The following is a 26,252-nucleotide window of genomic DNA, read 5'->3' as shown; positions in this document are numbered from 1 at the left end:
CAAAACTAACTTCTATCTCCAAAATTCAATTCAACTTTGGTAGGTAGGTACTTATATTTTTATACTTTTTAAAATTATTTCGCTTTAATTAAGGTACGTAGGTAGGTAGGTACATTTTTTACTTCCAACTAGAGCAATGGGCTATTGACGACGGTCTGGGAAACATCCCTGAGGATTATCCGAAGACATGACATCGCAATTTTGATCCTCAACAAAGGGGATGGCTCCCCTGTCTTAGTAGCCTGACGACCCGTAAGAAATAGAGCACTTTACGGTAGAACAGATTAATGATACCGCACACTCTCGGTCCCTACTCAGGCTAATCAAAGTGGTCACCCACCCGCTTACTAACCGCAGCCCGTGATACTTGCCTTCGATGTTCTACGGGGAACCATGTCATTACGATCAGTCCACTGCGGGACCAATTCAACTTTGATTAGGGCTGTCGGTCATTGCAAATGGAAATGACACACTTTGGTGGAAAGTTGTGGATCGTGAGTTCGATCCTCACAGCAAACAAAACATTAGGTGAGAATACGCATTAGGGTGGGGAGTAAAAAAAAGTTTTCGATAATCACTACTTCACAAAAGTTGTATATGGACTAGCATATCACACGTGAATTTTTTCAGATTTTTATGCACCATCTTCATTTCTAGCAAAAGTCTTGAAATTTTAAAATTTTTTAAAAACCACGCATTTTTGCAAAATTTTTCAAATGTTCAAAACGTGTCGGATAAAAACAAATTATTTCACAAATTTTGCATAAAACGTAATATTGCTAGTAATTTTTTTCAAAATTTTTCTATCATATTTTGTTATCCTAAAGTATTTTTGAGTTTTGCAATTTTTCAATAATTTTCCGCTAATGGGTTTATTTTCACAGTAAAAATATGATAAGGCAGTTTTGGAAAAATGGAAACGGTTCTCAAAAGATTGAAAAAGACAGCAGTTTAATGGGTCAATTCATTGTTAGACACGTGTCTCGAAATCCTTATAATGGTTGTCCAAGAAACCAAACGTTACAATTGGATTCGGCTGAATAAAAACGATACGGAAAATAATAAACAACTCAAGGAAACTTCCTTTCCAGTTCAACATTGTCGTTCATTGCTTTAATGCAGATATTCTTAAAATTGTGACAAAAGTTGACGATTTCAGAAAAGAATTTGGATAATTTTTTGGGACATCGCTGAGTGCAAATGCAGCTGTAAAAAAGTAGGGAAAATTCATTTCAAATAGTCTTTTATGACAAGCAAACTCTAATATGAACTAATATGAAAGGGTTCTATTAATTTTCAAGTCTGCGAACAGTTAATTAAAAAGATGGGTAGATAAAAAACGAATCTAGCAAGTTTCCAAATTTTCAAGAAAGCAAGCTTTCAGTTCGAAAAAAAAGGTGAAAAAGCGCATTTTGAAAACTTGGAATTCGATGTCAAAGATATACCAGAAATCTCATTCACACCCCAAATCGGGATTGTTAGGCCAGACACGGCAAAGACTTGATGATGCCGTAGCATTTACATATGATTTACAGAAAACGAAGAACATACTAAGAAGAAAAGAGCAATTTTAATGTGGGAAACAATACCTGAAGTAGTAGAATAGGAAGACAAAGGTGCACTATCTTTTTGATGCTTTGCTGGTAGATTAACCGCATATTTAATTACGTCAGAGGCAAATATGATAAGCAATTCTTTTATCTGTAAACTTAATAATCTATTTGCAGAAAATTAAATACTCTTAATTATTTGAATTTATTTAGAAATAAAAAAACATACTTTCAAAAAAAAAAAAAAAACATTTTCCTTTTTTTATATTATAATGAAAGCGGCAAAAATTACTAAAATTCGAAACTTGCGTATTGTAATATCGTATTAAAAATATTGGGTCTTTTAAAACCACGTGGAATTTTATAGCAATAACCAATGAAAAAGCGATCGAGAAACAAAATAAAATTATTGGAAATTGAGCGCATTTAAAGTGATGACTCAAATATGCAATTCAAAATGTTCGAAATTTTTTTATTTCTTGAAAAAAAAAAATTCATTGTGTTCAGAAGGTTGTGTGCACCTCTACTTCAAGATATTTAGAGAAAAAAAAACTAAATGCTGGTCATGAAGGATCGTTTCCATCTATAAAAAAAAGTATATGTCTATCGATTATTGAAGAACTAACTCATCTTTCTATCCTTTAGCTTGAGGTATAAAGGAATTCGAATTTTCTAAATAGCAACGCAAGAGATACTTCTCTACTAGTTGTAGTTGGTTTCGACGGGACTATGGTAAATGTAGGGGCCTGCTCATACGATCCAAGTTCTTGGACGAAGATTGATTGAAATTGATGGAAACTTATTTTGCTTGGATCATGTATGATAGTATGATAGATGGATGATAGTAGAGCATGTTCTACTTTCCAACTAAGTTTTTTCCCCTTAACCTATCAGCTTCTTAGGTTTTATAACGTCAACAAGCAGGTATCAGAATAGTGCATTTAGCTGTACGTTTTAATATATTTTAATCCAAATAAACTTATTTGTGTTATTATGATTTTATTTAAATTTAGTTAGTAATTTTGAATTAATGTAAGTATGATTTTATAATGTTGATTATGAACGATAGGCACGACCCATCAGTGATATTCAAGAACAGATTCTCAGATTAAAGTTAGTGTCTGCTTAAAAGGAGGCGATTTTCACTCAAATGAACTGGACGGTCCAACCAATGGACAAGAATTTGCTCAACTGCCCCTTCAAAGGACTGAAAAAGATTCGTCAGAAATGAGATAAGGCCATGCAATAGAAAATATACACATGAAGCCTGTATAAATAGGAGTGTACCTTATTAGAGAGAATATTGAAAAGCAGATGGCGAAAGAGTACTTCCGATTGACACCTAAGTTTGAAACCATTCAATATTATTCTTTCAATCTAATTTTCAACAAAACAAAACGAATGAATTTGGAAGACTCCGCAAGCTTGCTATAATGCTACCCAACAGATAGCCTGGTTGGAGGGCCCATGTCAAAGAGGTCATAGGTTCGATCCCCTCCGGCCGATGACTCCCAGCGTAGTAAATGATGGCTGATGCATGTTAGATCTGTCGAGTCACAAAGTCCACCATGTTCCCATAACAAATCATACCTCTGGGGGTAATGATCCAAGAGTATTCTTGTCTTCTGGATTGGTTCAAAATTACAAGGTTACGGAGTTGAACATTAGTAATCGTAAACCTAAAATTGGGTCGGCTGTTCAACGACTGTTAGAAAATATAAAAAAAACAAAAGCTAGTTTACACAAATATAGCCAAATAAGGGATAACACTCAAAATATGGCACACTTTATTTATGTTGTGATATAAATTTTGTTAAATTTGTTTTAGGCTGATGACCTGCTAGAATTTTACAGAAAACTCTTATGAATATTAATACACAATAATACAACTTCCTAGAATATGACATAAGCGGAGGGATACACCGGTTTACATTCATTAATCTGGTTACAATATTGTTCTGAGTCTCTGGTGAGTTCCTGTCTGTGAAATCTGTGTTGCACTGATATTTGTGCAGTGTTGCTCTGGAAGATTCTACTTATACATTTTTGAATCTCCAATTGACACGAAACCCTGTGCTTGGTACAGTATTCATAAAATTATAGAAATCAAATTTGAAAGAAATTTTTTATTTATTCTATTTCTATCTGGGTGTTTCAATAAGAAAAAGAGTTATAACTTCACTTAAATCCATTTTTCTTACTCACCTTTAATTCTGGAATGAAATAAATAATGAATGAAATTGAACTTAATAAGAAGAAAATTAAATAAAAATCTATTCACAGATACAGACAATAGGTTGAAAAGAAACTATTAACTCAATACATTTTATTCACTAGTATTTATTTCGAAATAAAAATTAAAAAAAGAAATGACCTAGTTAGATGCGCAAAAGCAAAAATGTTCATTGTATCCATTTGTATAAATATTTCAGATATTAACTTTTATTTATTTTCCTTGAGCCACTATTCGATACCGGTAGTATATCCTCTCCCAACGATAACAGTGTGGTATTAACTAATTATAAAAATATGCTTTTTAGCGGCCAAAAACATTATTTCTGAATAAAATATTTTTTGCATTCCAGTTCAAGGAGAATACATTCGAACTCAATATCAGTAAAGAGCCATTTTCTTATAAAAAGTGGACATCATTAAAAAGTTTATGATATTTGCTGTCCAAAGTATCACTATCTCTGAATCTATTATGATATCAAATATACATTTTAATCGTAAATAATTAAACAAGGCTTACAATAATGATTTGTATCAGTCTCCTTAGTCTTTGAGAACTATGGTGAGTCTTAAAAATGGTGCACAGAATTTAACTACACAGGTGTAAGAAATTAAGAGAATTTGCAATACTTAGTTGATTATCTCTAGAACTACTGGACCGATTGTAATTGAATTTGATACGATTGATACAATACAAAACAAATAACTATTCAACAATTATAATACACACGCATGATCGTGCGTAACACTCGTTGGAGTCGGTAAGTATGAAATTGCCACTGGACAATTCAGGCCAATCGCCACAGGAAATGATAAACTGCCTTTTTTCAAGTGTGAAATCACGCTGCAAGGCCTGTATATCTGTAAACCCCCTATTAACCCTTTTTTTTTTGTTTACTCTGCAACCGCTGTTTCATACCTTCCGACTCCAACGAGTGTTACGCACGATCATGCGCGTGTATTACAATTGTTGAATAGTTATTTGTTTTGTATCGTTTAAATGTATGTGCAGTCCACGAAAAAAAAAAAAAAAAGATATCACCCTGAATAACTTTCGTTCTAATGGTCGGAACTAAGTGTCAATCTTATTGGTTTCTGGGGGAGACCTCAAATAGACTTGATTAAACATTTTATTAAATAAAAACATTTTATTAATGAATGTTGAGTTTTATAACAGCATGTTTCTGATAGAATGTAATATATTATTTTTATATTTTAATTGCTAGTTTGATCTTTTAATAATTGATACAATTTCAATAATTGATACAATTTCAATAATTGATACAATTTCAATAATAGACCAACGTATGCATAGATTTGCAATAATATGCGTATCAATTTTTTCAATATATATTTAATAATTATTAATGCGAATGCGTAGTAAACATTTTTAAGCTTCTTAAAACTTCCCTACATCTTATATATCGCCTTATCCTAAAATAAATTTGTAAATTACCTGTCTGCGCGTGTTTCTCAGAATTATTTTTCTAACTTTTTAATTAAATGTTAATGTTTCTCAAAATCTTATTCTTTATGCTACCATATATATTATTTTCCCATTAATATAACTAATCAATTGTTTTAGTACCTTTATTTATGTTTTCCTTTAAAATAAAATTACTTTTTAAATCATTGTTAAGTGTTTATTGAAAGAAAACCTGCCAGCTATCTGAGAATTAAATCTTGTTAAGAAATTAAATATATTCTACTGATCAATATCATTCGATGCAGAACAGCTAGCTGACTATTTACTAAGCATACTATTGTTTTTGAAAAATGAAGATAAATTATAAATTTTCTATTTTTTATTGTTTCTTATTTATTTGAGTAATAAAAAGTAAAAGTGTGCACAGCAAAAAAAAAAAAAAAAAAAATACGGGTTGTTTTGTTTTTTAAATGAACAAAAAACTATGGACATATAATTTTATTTTGACGTTCAAAGTTATTCTTGCCCGCTAACTTAAAGAAAGTTACCCTTTTCTCTTAAAAAGTTGAAAATATCTGCTTAAAAAGTTTTTTATATTATTTCTCAACTTTTGCGCAGTTCCAAAAAATATTGCTATACCAGGAAAATTTTCGATATGCCTTGTTTTGTTAAACAACTACTAAAATAAAAATTGTAAAAAGATTCTAGAACCGTGCCATTTTTAGAATCCTCATCTCAAAAATTGTTCTTTTTCAAAGATTAGGAGTTTTTCTACTTAAATGACCTATAATAATAGTTTTAATACACGTTTTGAAGAAATAATGAATACAAATTAGGATTGTGCGTTTGATTTGTTAGTTACCAAGGATGGGCCCGAAAATGGATGTGCGGAAGGTAATATTATGCTGGATAATTTAAACAAATTGACAATAAGTAATTTTTAAAAAAAAAATTTTTTTAAGAAAAAAAATATTTATTCAAGTAAAAAAATATAAAATAGAAAAGAGAAACAAACACGAATTGCCTGTTTTGCACATGATTTTAGCCACGGATTTGCCCGAAATGGATTTGCGCATGCAGAAATTATATAAAATAACAAAGAAATATTTTTAGTAAGTAATTTTAGCCACGGATTTGGCCGAAATGGATTTACACATGGAAAAATTGAATGAATTAGCAAAGAAATTTATTAGTAAATAATTTTAATCACGGATTTGCCCGAAATGGATTTGCACATGGAAATTGATAATTTACTAAAAATATTTCTTTGTTAATTTATATAAAGAAATTTTTTAGTAAGTAATTTTAACCGCGGATTTGCCCGAAATGGAATTGCACAAGGAAAAATTATACAAATAAACAAAGAAATTTTTCTTTAGTAAATAATTTTGGCTACGGATTTGCACATGGGAAAATTATATAAATTAACAAAGAAAATTTTGAGTAAATATATCTACAATATTAGAATTTTATTACTTTAGTTGGGTATCCATTGTTTTTTTATCAAATTTTGAAAGAGTTTATCTATTTGTTTTTTGGATAAATAAATATTACTACATATTCTTTTAATTCTATTCATTTCATTTAATATAGTATTTAAATAAACGCTCCTAGAAACATTAGAATTAATAATTTTTCCATGTGCAAATCCATTTCGGGTAAATCCGAGGTTAAAATTATTTACTAAGAAATTCCTGTGTTAATTAATGTAATTTTTCCATGTGCAAATCCGTCGCTAAAATTATTTACTAAAAAATTTCTTTGATAATTTATTAAAAGTATTTCTTTGCTAATTTATATAATTTTCCATGTGCAAATCCATTTCGGGCAAATCCGTGGCTAAAATTATTTACTAATAAATTTCTTTGTTAATTTATACAATTTTTCCATGTGCAAATCCATTTTGGGCTAATCCATGGCTAAAATTATTTACTAAAAACATTTCTTTGTTAATTTATAAAATTTTTCCATGTGCAAATCCATTTCGGGCAAATACGTGGCTAAAATTATGTGCAATTCGTGTTTCGTGTTCTAAAATTATTTATAGTAAATTTCTTTTAATTATTCAGTATAATATTACCTTGCGCACATCCATTTTCGGGCCCATCTTCATTAAACGCACTTCAGTAATGCAGTAAGAACGCACTTTAATACAAAACTCCTCTAGTTACGCTTTTAGCTCAATTTACGCTTTTGTCTTCATTTTTTGCGATCTGGCAATCTTGTTACGAAAATATTTTAAGTCATTCTTGAAAAATTTCCCGCTCATGTAAGTTCATTTGAATTCGCTACTCGCTTCATAGATTATGTTTTATGTTTTATTCTGCTTTTTCTTTATATTTTATTTTCTGTTTTTACGTGTTATTTTTAGTTATTCGTCAACCAACTCGTGGATCTTGTCTGACTCCGTCAGACAGAGAGGATAAGCAACAACAACAACAACACTTATTGTGTTCTATTTAATTTGTTGCAATTTTTTTGTAAAATTTTTTGAGTGCTCTTCACACTATTGTATTGATATATTTAATTTTGCTTTGGCTATATTGATACAATATAAGAAAGCACTCTTTCTTGCGGACATAATCGTGTGAGCTGATGCACAGATTATATCTTTTATTTTCCGGATTTTTTTAAAAAAAATTTGTCCTTTTTCTCGGATTTTTTTCCCTTCCAGTTTTTTCTCATTTTTATTTTTTATATATTATTTATTATTTATTTATTTTATTATTCTTATTTTATATATATATATATATATATATATATATATATATATATATATATATATATATATATATATATATCGAAAAAAAATACTGTGAATTTTATAGATCCTTCTGATTGCGCATCAGAATTGCTATTTTTTATCTGGCGCCCAAATTTTTTGCAGGATCTTTTTTTTCTTTCCCCTACCTGAAAGACTTGAACTGAGGTGTAAAAGCAATTAGCCCTACAACTCTTTTTAAATTTATAATAACTAATGTAAATTTGATTTTAACACAACAGTTTTATGCAAATAACATCTTTAAAAAAATAAAAAAATGTCAGATAATAAGTTCAACGCTCAGATTTTGAAATATTGGAAAATCAAAAATAATTTCATTTTTATCTCTTAATTTTAAATTCAAATTTTATTTTCAAAGTAATAAAAAGAAAACTATTTTCTTTGTCCATAAAGCAGATCCAAAAATTCTCTTCTTGGTTGCCTATAGCAATACACGATGTTATAACGTCTTGTCATTCATTCAGTTTCTTTATGGTTGTTTTAAATTGTCTCACTTTCTATGGCGAGGTAATTTGGCATTTTTTCAAACTTTTGCCATATTTATAAATCTTTATTGCGATCCAATTTTTTCGAAATTTAGTGTACCCCCCTATTTTATGGGTCAGAATTCCAAATATGTGAGAAAAAAAAATTTATTCTGAGAAAGTACGTTTTTGTGTCTGATTTCGTAACTTAATTAATAGTTAGCACTAATTAATTAGCATATTTGAGGTCACTCCCAGGAACCATTAAGATTGACACTTAGTTCGTAAAAATCCGACTATTAGAACGAGACTATTAGAACGGAGACTATTAGATTATTCAGGGTGATATCTTCTTTTTTTGCGGACTGTACATATCAAATTTCATTAAAATCGGTCTTGTAGCTCTAGAGATAATCGACCAAGTCTGCAATTCTCCTAATTTCTTGTACTAGTGTATTTAAAATAAAATTAAGAAAAAATGCGAATCATAAAACGTTTTTTAGATGGCTACGTATAAGTTAGGTAGCAATTTTTTTTCTATCTTAAATAACGTTTTTTCAGAAAAAAAAATGCTTTGTCCTTCCAGTGTCGTTTTAAAAAATAAACCCTTCAGTAAAGGATCACAAAGTTATTCTCATAATCATACACTCAAGTACAAAAATGAATAAATAATTAAAATAACATACCCAAATTAAAGCTGAAAAAGAAACAAATAATTACACTAAATTCAAATAATAAGAAATAGTTTTAATAATAATGAGCACGAATACATGACATTTTCACAATTTTATTGTAAATAAATAGTTTCAAAATTGCTGTATAATATACTATGTGTGTTTAATAATTGTTATATTAATTTATAGCAATTTTTATAGTAATTTCTAAACTGCTGTTTGTAGAAAATGCAACACCATGAAGGAATCATCAGAATCAAATGAAATTCGCAGCAAATGTCAATTATAGGATATTATGCAAATTATAAAAGTTTCAGAGCCATCGCGCGTGCGTGGCGCGCGCAGCGCCCTCTGAATTGATGCTGAAAGCGTATAAATAAAGTGCTGTAGCGGGACGTTGAAAATAGTCTATGATTATTTGTTAGTGGCAAACGTTTAGTGAGACCAGAGTATGCCTCCACGACGGAAGAATAAGAAATTCAAGCAACTTACGGAGTTTGAACGAGGGAGGATAATCGNGCTGAAAAAGAAACAAATAATTACACTAAATTCAAATAATAAGAAATAGTTTTAATAATAATGAGCACGAATACATGACATTTTCACAATTTTATTGTAAATAAATAGTTTCAAAATTGCTGTATAATATACTACGTGTGTTTAATAATTGTTATATTAATTTATAGCAATTTTTATAGTAATGTCTAGATAATATAGTTCACTAATAGTAATTCAGGGTTCCTACTTTTTTAACAAAGCAAAAATTAAGGATTTTCTTTGAAAAAAATTAAGGATTTTTTTTTGAAAAAAATAGTATAATAGTTCTCAAATCTACACCCAGAGACAGTACCAATTATTTACCCTTTAAAAAAAACAGATTCATTATAATGCTGATACAATTGTATTTATTACCAGGCTTTGCCAAAGTGGACCCTCTTAAAGAAACGCTTTATAAGGTGGGTTTTTTCAAAATTTATTGAATGAGATCATAAGGCTTAAAAAGAAAAATAATTGTCCTTTCAAACAATTAAAGGAACTTCATACATTAGTTGATATTTATTCAACTTATTTTAAGAGCATACTAATGTGCCGTTAATTATAATGGAAAAGTGAAGTAACTGTTTTATGGAACGATGGGAATGCTTTAAATGCTTTATATAATATTATAATTATTGTTATTATAAAAAAAGATAACTTTTAGCATGAAATTAATATTGCATTTCTTTTTTAAATAGGCTGTTTTCTAGGCGATAAAAGAACGACTTTTTGTTTTTAATATTTTTGAAACACTGCAAAATTGTTTCCGTCAATTATACTGAAAATTAAGGACTTTTTAAAACCTTGTAACAAAATTAAGTACTTTTAAGGGCCCTTATTTCTCAAAGTAAAAATTAAGTAGTTTTTAAGGATCCTGGGAATCTTATTTCCTCTTTCGAATTTCGCAAATCATTACACAAATTAAAATTCGCAAATGAAAACGATAATAAATTAAAATTAAAAATCGCAAAATCCGTGGTGCATTAACTTCCAAACTATAGATCACGCGAATAGCACTCTTTTAAAAAGAGATACTCAAATAAATGTACAGAACATTTTTCAATAATTGTAAAAAAAATAATATGATAATGTAAAATAATAAAAAAAAAAATTTTATGTTTATTAAACGCTTAAGTCGGCGAAAAAAAAAGAAAGAAATCAATTTTGTCTCTCCTAAAACAAAAAACGTTACACGCATCACTTTCTGAAGACGGAGGAGAAATCCTCCCTCCACAAAGAGATGCTTTCGTTTTAGGTGTGACAAAAATAATTTTTTTCTTTTTAGTCTACCTAGAATACGTAGTTCTTAAAATTTTTACTTTATCTGAATTTTTTTTCTAGTTTTGGACCCGTTTTGAAAAGGTCAACATTTCACGATTATCAATAACTTTCACTTAGATTAGAAATTCTATTTATCGAAAAATTTCCTTAGTGATAAAATGACTTTCAATGGTAGGGAAACAATCGCAGCTTGTCAATAGAATAATAACTAAATTTGAACACTTCGGCTACTTAGAAAATGATCAAAATATCTATTAGTGATGTTTTGAAAAGGTCGAAATTTCACGATTATCAATAACTTTTACTTAAATTCGAAATTCTATTTATCGAAAAATTTCTTTAGTGATAAAATGACTTTCAATGGTAGGAAAACAATCGCAACTTGTCAATAAAATAATGACTAAAGTTGGAGAACTTCGGCTACTTGATATCTATTAGTGATGTGTCATTTTTGCCCATAAAATGGTAATAAATTCGTTTTTGGTCTGGAAACGACTTGTATTGTCAATAGGCACTTCAGTAGATATTTGAGTGCTCTAGTTAGTCGAAAAGTAGTAAAAATTTCGATTGCAAGTTGCCATCATTACAACCACGTTGTTCAAAAAATTAAGTGACTGTTAAATGCTGCTATGATAAGTTTTATAAAATCACGAAGAATTTCCCAACATTCTTAGAGACAAAAAGAAAAGTTTGTTATTTTATTAATTCCGTTTTTATACTATATTGAGCTTTTATATGTTTTTTGCATTCTCTATAAAAATTCTTTAAAATTCTATAATTTTGTTTTACGTGAATATTAATTTGAGACCTATGACCCAACATTAATTAATAATATGAGACTAATATTAATAAAACTTTGTGACTCAACAGATTTAACGTGCATCAGTTACCATTTACTACACTGGGAGTCTTCAGCCGGCGGGGGTTGAACATGTCATATTTTATAGAAATAAAGTGAACAAAAAGTAACTTAAGAGGTTATGAAAAGTTTTTTAAAAAAACACCAAAATTGTCAAAATCAGTTTAGATCGGCTCTAAGATTATAAAATATGCATTGAAAACTCAAGTGTTGTTGATTCCCAATATAGATCCTATGTAAAAAGTGTTTAAGTTTTGCTGTTTAAAAACTTATTTTTGTAAACTTACTTAAATTTTTTTAAAGAAAAAATTATTTTTTTTATTTCTTTTAATATTCTCAATTACATTTAAGGAACATCAAAATCTTTTCAGTGCTTAGGGCCTCAAAGGTTCTTAATCAGGCTCTGGTTTAATGATCCGAAGATAATATTTAATAAATATTTATTATTTTATTAAGTTATGGTCGAAAAATTTTATTTATGAGGCATAAAACATTCTTACATTATTTTCAAGTATCCAATTTTAAATGACAAAATACAAATTCGAATGTAATCGGCTGAATAGTTCTCGTTAACTGAATATACTATGTTTATTAGTAAGATAAAGAGATTTTTAAGAGTATGTCTGTGCCTTAATATTAGGGTTACTAATATCAATGCTTGATGATGCGTTTCCTAAACTTCAAAAGAAAATAATAATAATAATAATAAAAATAATATTTTTGTATTAATAGAACGAATATAACTTCTTCTGAGCACTATCACAGGGGTGCGTAGCCAGATTTTTCAGCAAAAATAAGCAACTTTGCGTACATTTTAAGTACTTAAAAAATATTTTTAATCACTTTCCAAAACAAAAATTATAATTAGGATCTGTGCAGCAATAAAAATTATTTTTTTCTACTGTTTCTTAATTTTTAAATATAAAATCAATAAACTTCAAAAACATTTTCACAAACTTCTCATAATCGATAAACTAACTAGTTTCTGATAAATAATGCAGATAAAATAATGCAGATAAAATCAAGCATTTTTTGTAATTTAGTACGACAATAGACACGACAAAGGAAAAATCTGTTTTCAAAATATAATAAATTAAGGACTTTTTACAAAGGCCGAATAAAAAAAGCACCTTCAAGAGTTTTTAAAACATGTAAATCAAAAATAAGCACCTTTAAGTACTTTTTAAAAACGCTACGCACCCTGTATTAATAGGATCAATGTCATGTAATAAACACTGCACGACTCTTTTCTGAAGAAAATTCACTACTTTGATCGAAACATTTGAAATTTTAACATTAGTTATTGTTTTCATTCCGCATTTAATTTCAATAACAATACAGTGAAGTTGTCAGAATTCTGATTACACGCAATATTCATATTATCTATCTATCTATCTATCTATCTATCTATCTATCTCTCTATCTATCTNATATATATATATATATATATATATATAACATAATAAAAAAAAAAACACGAAGAAAATTAAGAAAAACAATAAGTTTCTTTTATTGCGCATAAGCTGCAAGTAAATAGAATTCATAAAATAAGTTCAAAATGAGGATGAAACAAAGGAAAATTACAGACATATGAAAAAAGGGGGTGAAAATAAAAATAATAATAAAAATAACAAACAACAGGGAAAAAAAAATCCGGACAAAAATGTTTTGTTCGGATTTTTTAGAAAAATTTATCCTTTTTTTTCCGGATTTTTTTCCCCAGTTGTCTGTTATTTTCCTTTGTTTTACCTTCACTTTTAGCTATATATCCTGTCATCCTTCTGAGAGAACAAAAACGAATCACAAAAGAAAACGGTCTTACAATATTTATCAATGCCCAAATTTAAATATTATTTGTCATAAGATAATTGCTAGATGAGATTTTAATGATTGAAATCGGAACATGTAATCAATGATACCCGCAGAGATTTTTTCAGGGAACGATTGCAGATGAAAAAAAAATTTCGAATACAATATCAATAATTTGTCTAATACTACTAAAAAATGTTTTTAGCATGATCAGTTTTTTGATATTATTTCAAATTAATGGTAAAAAAATAAATAAATAAATAAATAAAAAGTATAATACTTTAAACTGCAGAAAAAGAGAAAACAGTGTTCTTTTGCGAAACGTAAGACGTTTATAGTATCGTTTTTTTTATGTCATGAAATAGGTATTAAAAATCATTTACCGAAAAAAAATATTAAAAAAAAATAACATTTAAAAATTACAAAATATAATTTAGAATTTATTAGGTTTTATGGGAGCAGGGATGCTTCCTTTTGAACCCTCCATGGGTGCCTTACTATGCTTAGTAGTAATATACAGTTGATCCCCGATTTAACGAATTCATAGGGACCAAAAATAATATTCGCTAAATCGAGGATAATTCGTGATATCGGGGAGAAAATTTAAAAAAAAACTACTAACCTTATGGAGCATCTCTAATAAGGAAATACACAAAATAAATAGAAATCCAACATTTTTTATTTAGGAACTTAAAATACGGCGAATGATTACGCTCTGATTAATTTGAAATTTTAAAGTATTTCGTGAGGAAGGTTTGCTTATTTTCTCGATTTCTTACTTAAAAAAAGTTCTTTTTCAAGGTCATGAAGAGAAGAAAATACTTTTTCATTTACTGCATTAGGTAAGTTTTCACTGCTTCCAAAGCATCAGAAAAAATAACAGTTTTCACTTCTGTGTCGCTATTCCGTATTTCATATAAATCTACTTCATAAAATTCGTTAAATCGTGAAATTTGGTAAATAGGTGTTCGTTAAACAGAGGTTCGACTGTATCTGACTGTTGTAAACAAATCGGGTATGACTCAATGCATTTATTTGAATATTTAAAAAAATGATTACTTACAATCATTGTTGCTTTTCAGGATTAAATAGAAAATCCAATTTTTTATTTTAAAAATGCAAAGACAGAAACTTCTTTAAAGACATTCAGAGTACGGGGGTGTCTTAAATCGTTTGATTGGTTTCAATGATTTGTCAAGAAGGCTTCTTTTTACTATTTATAGCATCTTCCCTCTGATTTCTTTTTTGTTGCCAATCGGAAAGAGTTGTTCACAACTTCCTTTTAATTAAACACCCTTCTTGTTATATACACCACAAACTAAGAGGAAATCTTATTTATTATTTTTTTATTTACTTATTTATTTCTGTTATGGAATATTAAAATTAATTTACTCAACGGCGAAAGCAGAATATTTTAACTTTCATAATATTATAATTATTATAATATTATAACCGTCGTTGAACAGCCGACCCAATTTTTAGGTTTATGACTACTAAAAAGTTCACATACGTAGCCTTGTAATTTTAAACCCAATCCAGAAAACAAGGGAACTCTGGGTCAAGAATTAGGAGAAATTTGCCTTTTTTGATGGAACTAACCCGCATTTGCCTTACAAGGAGAGGAAGACCACGAGAACCTGCCATGGTTAGTCTGACGGACTCTCGAATAATGCGCCCATTTTAAAATACCCCATTTACCCTAGATACGCCACTTCTTGTATCTATCTTAACCTCAAATTGTAAAGTAAGAGCCGTGGTCCAACTCAAAATGATTATGAGTCCAACTAAGAAGAGCTTATGAATCCAACTCCAAAATCTTGAAAATTTCTTGAGTAAAATCATTAATGACCCATTTCAAAACATTTACGTCTTTATAAATTTAAATCAGATATATCATGTATTTTTAAAGCATGAAATTCTAAATAAATTATATGCAGCATTACTTTATTTTTTTTTTAAATTTTATATCCGTTGTTGAACAGCTGACCAAATTTTGGGCTTACGACTACTTATGCTCAACTCCGTAGCCTTGTAATTTTGAACCAATCCAGAAAACAAGAAAATTCCTGGATCAGTACCTCCAGAGGTATTGATTTGTTATGGGAGCATGGAGGCGACTCGACAGATTTAACGTGCACCAGTCACCATTTACTACACGTGGAGTCTTCAGCCGGTGGAGATGAAACCCACGAACTGTTGGACATGGGCCCAGTGCCCTACCAACCAGTCGGAAGGCTTGTAATTTTTAACTTGTTTAACAGCGTATTACATTTTATATGAGTGAAGTCATTTTCCATGCTTAAGAGCTTCACCTCAGACAAGGAGTAAGGGACAAAGTAGGCGAACCAAAAAATTGAAGAATTGGGGGCCTTTGGGACAAAATGCTACTAAAGCGGAGGTGCGTCATATCACACAAACCCAAGCAAGGAGTTACAAATATACATTTTTTGCATATCTAATAATAGAATGGAATCTCATAGTACTTGTTATATTAAATGTTATAAAGGAGTCATAATAGTGCTCTAAAATAGAACAAAAGCTAGTAAAAGAATATCATTCAACCCTTGCAAACATCAGTTCTTAAAATGATCAGATATTGTACTTCAATATTTAGACTATTTTAACAATGTTCCAACTTCATTACTGCATTAATGTGAGCTTTTAAGATGTTCACCGCCAATAAGAAATTTTTCTGGGATTGTTGTTGTTGGTCAGACTAGAGCTGCACAATGGGCTGACAGTCTGGGAAACATCCCTGGGGATGACCCGAAGACATCCTCTGCAGAAACATCCCCGCTTTAATACCGATAGTATACCTGCATGCAGCACTTTACGGTAGAACAGTTTAACAAGGACCATCGGTCCCTACACAAACTGATTTAGTGATGCTTGACTTCGGTGATGTGTCTTAACGATCAGTCCCCAGCTAGACTTTCTCGGAATTTTTTACGCAAAACAATTAATACTATCTGAAGAAAATTGATGTAAAAACTGTGATAAATACCGGTAAAAATCTCCCGTGGTGAATACTCTAATATTAGTATCTAGATTCCCGTGTTAAATAATGCTACCTGGGTTAATGAACATTTTTGAATGATCTTTAGTACAAACTATTATTTCTATTGGAATACCCATTACAAGATCTTTTCTGTGATAGAAAAAGTTCTTTCGTAAGGTATTTTTATTACCTAATTATTTGTTGAAAGGATAGATAATCGACAAAAGTTGCTTGACATTTATTTAAATAAACATTTTTTCGAATTTCTCAACCCTTTTTATTTTCTAGATTTGCATTCTCCGATAATCATGGTTCCACCGAAATGTTCTTCAAACAAGAAAATCGTTGCCATTTTTGTTTGGATGAATACAAGTAACTTAAATAAAATTAATATTTTTACAATAATATGAAATTTTTAATTTCTAATTACAAAACACTGTTGCAAAAAAATTCTTTATATATTTTAAGCAAAATGTTCTATAACAAACAGCTATATTCCAATTTGTATTTATTTTTTTGACAAAAAGTTAAATTTCGCGATCAATTTTAAGAAAAAATGTTTTACTCAGACATAAAACATTCATTTATGATATTCAATTAAATATCCATAAGGGTTTTCAAAGTTGGCATTTTTCGAGCACATCAAAAAAGATATCGATTAGGATAACTGAATGAATACTTACAAATAAAATTTTAAGGACACCCAGAAGTTTCAAATCAGGTAAATTATTATTATATTTTACAAAAAATTTTGAAATACAAAAAAGGGTATCATTATGATCGGTAGCACGGGACATAATAAGTAGCACAAAATAGACGTTTAAAGCATGTTTCTTAACGGTTTAATGGGTTATTGTTTTTCGCCGGTGAATTCACTGGTATCATCAAAATACTTCTTGAATAATTTAAAAATAAAATGTTAAAAACTGATTGATATGAATGTAACATGCATGAAAAGATATTTTTGGAAATGAGTTGTTAAATAAAGTAACAACAATAGATTTCACAGAACAAAATATAAGCTATCAGCACATGGCATTTGAGTTCCAAAATATTACAACAAATTGATTTTTATTTTTATTTTATGACCGTCGTTGAACAGCTACCCAATTTTTGGATTTACGACTACTAATGTTCAACTCCGTAGCCTTGCAATTTGGAACCCAAACCAGAAAACAAGGGAACTCCTGAATCAAGTATTGGGGGAAATTTGCCTCGGTGGAGGACTTTTGGATGGAACTAACCCGCACTTGCGCTACATGGAGAGGAAGACCACGAGAACCTTCCACGGTTAGCCTGACTGCAAGGGGACTCTAAGCCATGATCAGTCTACCACTAAGGATTTTACACGCCAGCACTGTGGTCGGTGAGAGCCGGATTTTGTATTGATCAGCTATTGCTGGGATCAAATTCGGGTCACCTTATTGGGAGGCTCTATCCCCTGAACCATCACGGCTCGCAACAACAAATTGACTGACACTTCGAAATTGTATTAATATCTTAATGCAAAAAAAAAATGTAAATAAAATGTTTGTAATAAATAAGCTTTAAAATAAAATGAATTTTAAACTATGGCTCGGATGCCCCTGAAAAGAGAATTATTGGAATACACTATATTGAAAAAATATAATCCCATATTTTATGTAAATGAGCAAATAGTATTATTTCCGACAATATAAAATGTTTATTTTATTTAAGTTTTATGGGTCGAATTCATTCCTAGATCATTCTCATCATAATTGAATTTGTTATAAAAGTCTACCCCCTCGAAATAAAAAATTTCGAATACTTAGATATGTATGGTTGTCCCCTCTTCGTTCGAGACATAAAATCAAGAACAGGTTTTGTTTATTTATAAAATTGAAATATTTTTTTCCAACCTACTTTTAAAAATAAACTGAATGAAACCTTCCACCAAAGCAGCGTCGTAACCCTACATGTAATCTTCTAATTTAAGCTCCTCTACTAAACTTAGTAATGAGCCTGCCCCAGTTGGGTTCGGTTCAATATGGATCCTATGCACCAATATTGGTCCCATAAGGGTCGGTCTTTCTATATTGGCTGGCTAATGAGCCGATATTGGTTGTGAAGTGGCTGTAAAATTCTATTTAGGGCTCTTTGAACCCCAATAAGGGTTATTTTGTAATTACTTTTAAACTTAAGCAAAGTATGTTTTCAATTTATTTATAATACCTGCAGATTATATTAAATTTTATTTTGATAAAAAAATGTTACGAAGAGAATCTTTAGTAAAATGTTTGTTCTGCCTCAATAAAAAGCCCCCTTCCCGACATTTACTGCTGGGATTCTTTCCAATGCATTCATTTTTTTTATTTATTAATTTTTATTTATTTATTATTTTTTTATAAAAGTCTACCCCATTGACTACCACATATAAAAGTTTACCCCCTTCCCGACATTTACTGCTGGGATTCTTTCCAATGTATTCATTTTTTTTATTTATTAATTTTAATTAATTTATTAATTTTTTAAATCTAAATTTAGAATTTTTTTTAATTATTTGCTTGAATGATAGTGCAGAAGGTTGGCCCAAAAATGTTTTAAATCAGTCAGCTCTCGTAAAAACATTTGAATAGACTGGTGTAAGAAATGAAGACTTGGTTTCTTTAAGACCAATTTTAATGATATGTAATTCAATAATTGTAATACATAATCGTGCACTCGCCTGAAGGTTGCAGAATAAACAGAAGAAATGGGTTAATAATGGGATATCGTACTTGAAATAAAACATTGTCCTTCATACTTTCCAACGAGTATTACGCATGCGTGTGTATTAAAATTGTTGCATGGTTTTGTATTGTATCAGTGTAATATCAAATTTCATTAAATCGGTCTTCTAGAGATAATTCTGCTCTTCATTTCTCACACCATTTCCAGAGATCAGAAATGTCTTCAAGAAAATACTTCTCGATCAAAAACTGTTCGAAATTTTCCTGCACAAGTTGGAAAAGATTTTAACAGTGTTCACCAGAAAATGTGTGAAATGGAATAATTTTTGGTAACTATATAAGTTTCTGCAATCAGCAAGAACATTTTTTAAAAAAATTTAAAAATATCTGTTTACATTTAGGATGAATAAATAAAATTGGAAGTTCGCCTCTGAAACACATAAAATTCTCTCATTTTTGCCTGACTGATATACAGTCTGATTTCTATATAACGAACTGCGAATTTCTCTATTTTGCGATTTTTTTCGAGGAACATTTTAGAAATTTCTTCGTAAAATAACTTCCAAATAGCGAAATGAATATTATTTTGAAGATCCACTTTCTTTGAGATTCACTTTTCTTATTTCCCCAAATTTTTAAACTTGTTAACGTATTTTATAGGGAGAAATGACCTTGAATTGATTTTCGCAGCCACTTAATTATTAAAGAAAGCTGTAAAATCCATTTTTGTTTGCAGTTCATACAGGAATCCATGCTAAAAATCAATTTATGAGAAAGCATAACATAAATTTCAAAAGCATGGAACTATGATGTTACAGATCGTTCTATTCACAACAGTTTTGCTAAAGCTGGATTCTTAGTCAGCTCGGAGAATTTGGAAAGCGCAGAAGACCAGGATGACGTTCATTTAAAAGAATTAAAAAAAAGAAAAATGTGGATACGGTCAAGAGAGAACCACGAAATTAATGATGATGCACTGATTAATGACTTTTTAATGATTCTAAAGCTGCAACCACAGAAACATTAACTGAATAGGATAGTTTGGATAGTGTGAAAAATAAAAACAATACAGCAATAAATTGGGGAAGAAGACGGAAATGATGAAAAAATCACCAAACCTTCATATCATAAAATGCTAAAATCATTTGAAACAATTCGATAGTAGATAATAATTTACAAGATAAAGGTGTATCAATTGTTGTTTTAATTATGTCTCGTGTTTATGAATTTAAATCATATTTTGTGTTGTTTCAGTATTTCAAATGGGCATTTCCTGTTAAACGAATTTCCCATGTAACGAACTTTTTATCGGGATTTAGCGACTTGGTTAAATAGAGGTCCGACGTATTATACAAAAAGATGATATTGTTTAATTAGACAAGAAGACACCATCAATTATTACAACTACACTTTGTCTTCATATAGAAACAACCGGCTAAGATAATTCTTTTAAATAAAAAGGTGATTATAAAAAATAAAAAAACGCAATAATTTATTTAATTTACTTTCCTCGTCCTACGAAATCTGTGTACTAAGGTTTCTGCAGAGATTAAAAAATTAATTTAATCCGATTTGCTTTTTGTGATATTTCATTTATTTTACTTGAGACATTTTATGACAGTATATTAATAAACAAACAAAACAAAATGCAATTGTAAATCAGTAATTTATCTTTAAATTAATTAGGTCTTCCAGATTTGTGTCTCCGCGTATTTTATAGCAAAAAATATGCAATTTTTTGAAGAAAAAAAAATCGGTCCCTCCGTGGACTGATTGTAAAGAAACAGTTCCCAGTAGAACACCGAAGTCAAGCATCACTGGCTGCGGTCAGTAAGCGAGTGAGTGACCACTTTGATCAGCCTGCGTAGGGACCGAGGGTGCGCGGTATTGTTCCTCGTTAAACTGTTCTACCGTAAAGTGCTCGACTTCAGGTGCAGGTCATCGGGCTACCACAGCAGGGGTGCCATCACCTCTGCAGAGGATCAAAATTGCGATGCCATGTCTTCGGATCATTTTCAGGGATATTTCCCAGACCGTCGCCAATAACCCATTGTGTAACTCTAGTGCGACGTATATAAAGTACTTACTCACTTGAAAAAAATAGTGTTTGTTCTCAAATTTTGACACTCGGGGACGGAATATTATTTTATTGCCAATCATTAATTTTGCGCCAAATGAAACAAATTTTCTCTATGTTAACTCCAGTGCCTCTGCTATGCTCCTGGAGGTGGCATCTAATTAACGACTAACAACTCTAAAATTTAAAAGCTATTTTTCGTACTGTTCCTCGCAAAAACAGAGTAAAAAAATATTCAAATAGCTTTAATTCTTGAATTTTTTAGAGACTATTAATTTCTTTCTTTTGAAGTAATCATTGATTTTTCGAACTATTTATACAGACAATAAAAAATTTCGGCATATAATTATCACCATTTTTGTTATAGTGGTAAAGTAAAAATTTATTACATTTCATGCAGTCTACTTTTTTATTACTTTTTTTCTCCATTACTGTTTTATTTATTCATTTTTTGTTTGTTTACTGACAAAGCATATTTTCATGCGCATTAGAATCAAGTTAATGGCTTCATTAAAAAACAAGCACATTTTCGAACTCAAATAATTGTTAATTTGCCAATTTTCTTAAAAAAAATGTATTTAGTTCACCTCAACACGGCTAACCCAAAATCTTGTACTAAGGATGTGATTAAGTCTGATTTCATTTGCATTAAATTTTTTAGGTATTATTTGATGCTCAAAATATATTAATAAATAAAAAAGGAAACTCCGAACTATATTATGATTAAGACTATATTATTTCATCTTAATAAAATAAAATTTTATGCAATAGAGTGAGTCCTCCCAGGACAGAAATTCGTTGATTCACTTTGAAAAACAAACAATTGTTTAAAAAAGGCCAAAAACAGCAATTATTTTTCTACACTTAAGTTCTGTTTTTGTAATAATTTACTGCATGGCAAATACAAGGTGTTTGCATAAAATTATGGAAAGAAATTTTTGGATGACACGTATAGCACCCACATGTAATTGGCCATTCGGGGACAAAATTGTTCTAAAGTATGGAAAAAATCCTATTTTTCAATAGATCAAACAACGATCGTTTTCAGAAAAATATACCCCAAATATTGTTAAAATATGACGTTGAAATTGTTTCGCGAAATACATGTTGGATGGAACAAAGTATGCTTAACCCATTTTAAGCCAAGCATATAAATTTTATAAAATGTGGTATTATTTTCATTGAATTTATATTACATTACATTTAATTTAATTACATTACATTTATTAAGACAAAAAAAAATTGTGTGTAAGAAATATTTTATTTAAGAAATAAAATGGTGCATATAGACACCATTCACCAAATCAATGAACAAACCATTAACTTGAACGCTTGTTTTTTTATGACATTTTTTTAATTTATTTATTCCTTATTTTTTAATTTTTTTTTTTTAATTTACTGACTTGCAATTTTAATCCATCATAAAAACATAATGATAAATCTCAAAAGGAATAATTATACATTTTCAAAAAATTTCATTTGCCAATAATCTAGTTAAAAAAACTTGAATAGTTCAAAAATTTCTCAACAGAAAGTGTTTACTCCAATTGAATAACGATTAATTTTTGGGTGTCTTAAAACCCTTGACAATAGCAAAAAAATAAAATTAGTGGAAAATATACGTCACAGTGTTAATATAAAAATATTTATTAAAATGGTCGAAAATGGGTCAAAAAAATTTATGTAATGACACCAAGCTTGCCCCCAAACCCTGAGACAATACCTAGGGGGTGGGACCGAGTCTGGGAGTGAGGATCGTGTCATAAGATAGTTTATTTTTTTCGATCAGAGGGGCCGTTCTCACTGCCTGTGATTCGCATATGCGATAGCAAGGGAATGTGATTTACGCATGCGCGAATATGCAGTTTCTAAACATTCACACGTGCATGTAGAGCAGTCAGAGGCATAGAAAATGGTCTCTGAAAGGCAATTTTCAAGATATCTCCAACCCATTTTCATTTTGCGGTCTCCATTTTCATCTGTGAACCAAAATGCAAAAAACGTGAGCGCCAAATGAGGGGGGCTTTTTCTGGAGCATCCTAATCTTCAATAAAAACAAAATTTGGATTTCTAAGCCCACTTCCGCAGTAAGGTGGAGTTTTAGTATCATCGAATGTATTACTTAGAAATATTTTGCATTTGAAATTTCATTTTTTTATTCAATACACATTTCTCGGGATATTTGACAGTTTTCATACTTTTTGGACACTCTGTACTTAAAATTTCATTTTATGATTGTTTTTAGCATCGAGTAATCCACATTTAGCCAATGGGGCTGAATGTAATGCCTCCTAACACAATTTAGGGAGAGTTTCAACATGAACTTTGTTTACTAGATAATGAATTTCTTTTTTCTGATGTCTAAAACTTGATTTGCATGTAAAAATGGAGAGGTGCTAAAAATACGAAATCGAAACACAGTAAAATTTTTGAAGGTCACTTGTTCCATACCTTTTTCCATTAAAAAAATTGGAAGCTATGTGCAACGATCAAATAATTAAATAAATTATTAAAAAAATAAAAAAATAATAAAGAAAATAAAATGAACACTATCACAAATTGCTGCTATGAGCTTTATTCTTTTTTTTTGGGGGGGGGGAGATGGGTGAAAATTTTTTTTAACAATATTCTTTTTTATTTAAGATGCATAGAAATGTGGTATAGGTTCACAACCTTTGGTTTTGACCCACTTAATCAAATATTTTAGCGAAGATGCAAGATAAATATAAAGTAAGAGCAGGTTTTTTTTACTTATTTATACTTTAATTTTAAATAGTTTTTTTTTTCACTTAAAAACAGCATGAATCTACTGAGCACACTANGCTGGCATAAAATAGAAATATTTTAGCGAAGAAGCAAGATAAATATATAGTAAGAGCAGGTTTTTTTTACTTATTTATACTTTAATTTTAAATAGTTTTTTTTTCACTTAAAAACAGCATGAATCTACTGAGCACACTACTAAAGCACACATACCAAAAATTCCTTTCTCTAAAAAATCTAGAGCAGTTTGTTTACTTTGAAGTAATTATTAAATAAATTGTAGAGGAAAGTAGTCTCACCTGAGCAGATATTATCTTCCATTGTCCACCACTTTCCTCTCGAAAGCACATGCATGATGCGTAAGGTATCATGTCTTCTTGACCCTGTCCATCTGTTGACGGAAGCTCGAATAGATCGTCTGGCAAACAGCCAAGTCACATACAACATCGATCAATGAGAGTCTTACCACTAGGTGGCACCCCACTCACGGCGATCAGAGCGACATTTTATTAGGGAAAGTGGCTTTGAATTTCGCAGCACTATTTGAGAAGGTCAACAAACTATCTCTCTACTTATACATTATGACAGAATTTCTTCAATCTTTGGCATCCTTTTCTTCTATAGCTTATATCCAAGTTTTATTTAAAATGCTTATTTTTGTAATGTTTGTGTCGATGTGTAAATACAAAATGTAAAGAGGAGAGCAAAGAATTATATTTTATTTTCATGTAAAAAAGGAATTCGCTTATGCACTCATAAATAATTTTAAATTTAATGATAGAATAAATGTTTCACTCTACAATTCAGTATAATATAAAATTTAGTAACATTAAATTTCTTGATTTTTAATTATAAATATTTTCTTTTTCAGTTCACGACACTTTTTTTTTGTATTTTTTGAAACAGGAGAAATCAATAACAATAATGGTAATAATATTTATATTTTCTTAGAGCAGGAAAATAGCAAGAGAAAGGAGAGAAAAAATTTTAAAAATTATTATATTGCTTTTATAAAATAATACTATAACATAAAAAATGAATTTATTATAAATTTACAAATAATAAGCAAAAATAAAATAATAAATGAAATAATAACAAATAAAATAATTTATAATAACTCATTTTATTGCTTTTTAAAGATAATAATTCCACATTCGATTTAAAAAAGTAATTTTTGCGCACTTTGAAAATTAAGTGAATGTGGTGTTTTTAGACGTAGCCAGAAGGAAAGATTATGGGAGGGGGATTTATTTAATAATAAATTTTAGGATTTAATTATAAATATTTTCTATTCTTTTTCAGTTCGTGACAATGTTTTTTTTTGTATTTTTTGAAAGATGAAAAATCTACCATAATAATGGTAATATTATTTATATTTTTATAGAACAGGAAAATAGCGAATGAAAGGAGAAAAAAAATTTAAAAATTATTATATTGCTTTTATAAAATAATACAATAACATGAAAAATGAATTTATAATAAATTTACAAATAATAAACAAAAATAAAATAATAGCAAATAAAATAATAACAAATAAAATAATAACAAATAAAATAATAACAAATTAAATAATAACAAATAAAATAATAACAAATAAAATAATAACAAATAAAATAATTTATAATAACTCCTTTTATTGCTTTTTAAAGATAATTCTACATTCGGTTTAAAAATACTAATTTTTGCGCACTTTGAAAATTAAGTGAAAGTGGTGTATTAGGCGTAGCCTGAAGGAAAGATTAAGGGAGGGGGGATTTAATTATAAATTTCTGGATTTAACCCCTTAACGCGCAGATTTTTTGAAAAAAACAGGGCAAAAATAATCTATTTTTTTATGTAAAGAAACACACTTCCTTCTGGTTCAACTTTTCTTTCGGTGGACAATTTTGATATACTGCGCTTTTGTTCCATGGATAAAAGCTATATTTTATTCTTGAATAAATAAGTGTTATAGCTTACAATCCTATGTAAATGATAAATATCAATAAAACGATTCTTTTTCTTAGTTTTCGAATATTTATTTTCAATTCTCGATTATATTCGACGATAAAATACAACGACGCTCGAATTACGCTCGAGTGTGCACAGTTTGGCTTGTTTAGCAAGCTCG

At 29.5% G+C, this 26,252-nt stretch overlaps 1 protein-coding gene across 2 annotated transcripts in view; it reads right to left on the bottom strand.

Moving 5' to 3' along the window:
• The window catches only part of LOC107440566 (3',5'-cyclic-AMP phosphodiesterase 7B), a 106,045-nt gene extending 81,453 nt beyond the window's left edge, over positions 1-24,592 (bottom strand). For both annotated transcript variants that reach the window (XM_016053531.3, XM_071187523.1), the window contains exon 1: positions 24,442-24,592. In XM_016053531.3, the coding sequence (XP_015909017.1) occupies positions 24,442-24,513 (72 nt within the window). In that variant the 5' untranslated portion in view covers positions 24,514-24,592. The remainder of the gene's footprint in view (positions 1-24,441) is intronic.
• Between the last annotated feature and the right edge of the window lie 1,660 nt (positions 24,593-26,252).

This window comes from Parasteatoda tepidariorum, chromosome X1 (assembly GCF_043381705.1).
Source record: "Parasteatoda tepidariorum isolate YZ-2023 chromosome X1, CAS_Ptep_4.0, whole genome shotgun sequence".
In the NCBI taxonomy this organism is placed as follows: Eukaryota; Metazoa; Arthropoda; class Arachnida; order Araneae; family Theridiidae; genus Parasteatoda; species Parasteatoda tepidariorum.
Note: the sequence above shows the minus strand (reverse complement) of the source record. Positions and strands in the feature narration are given on the sequence as shown.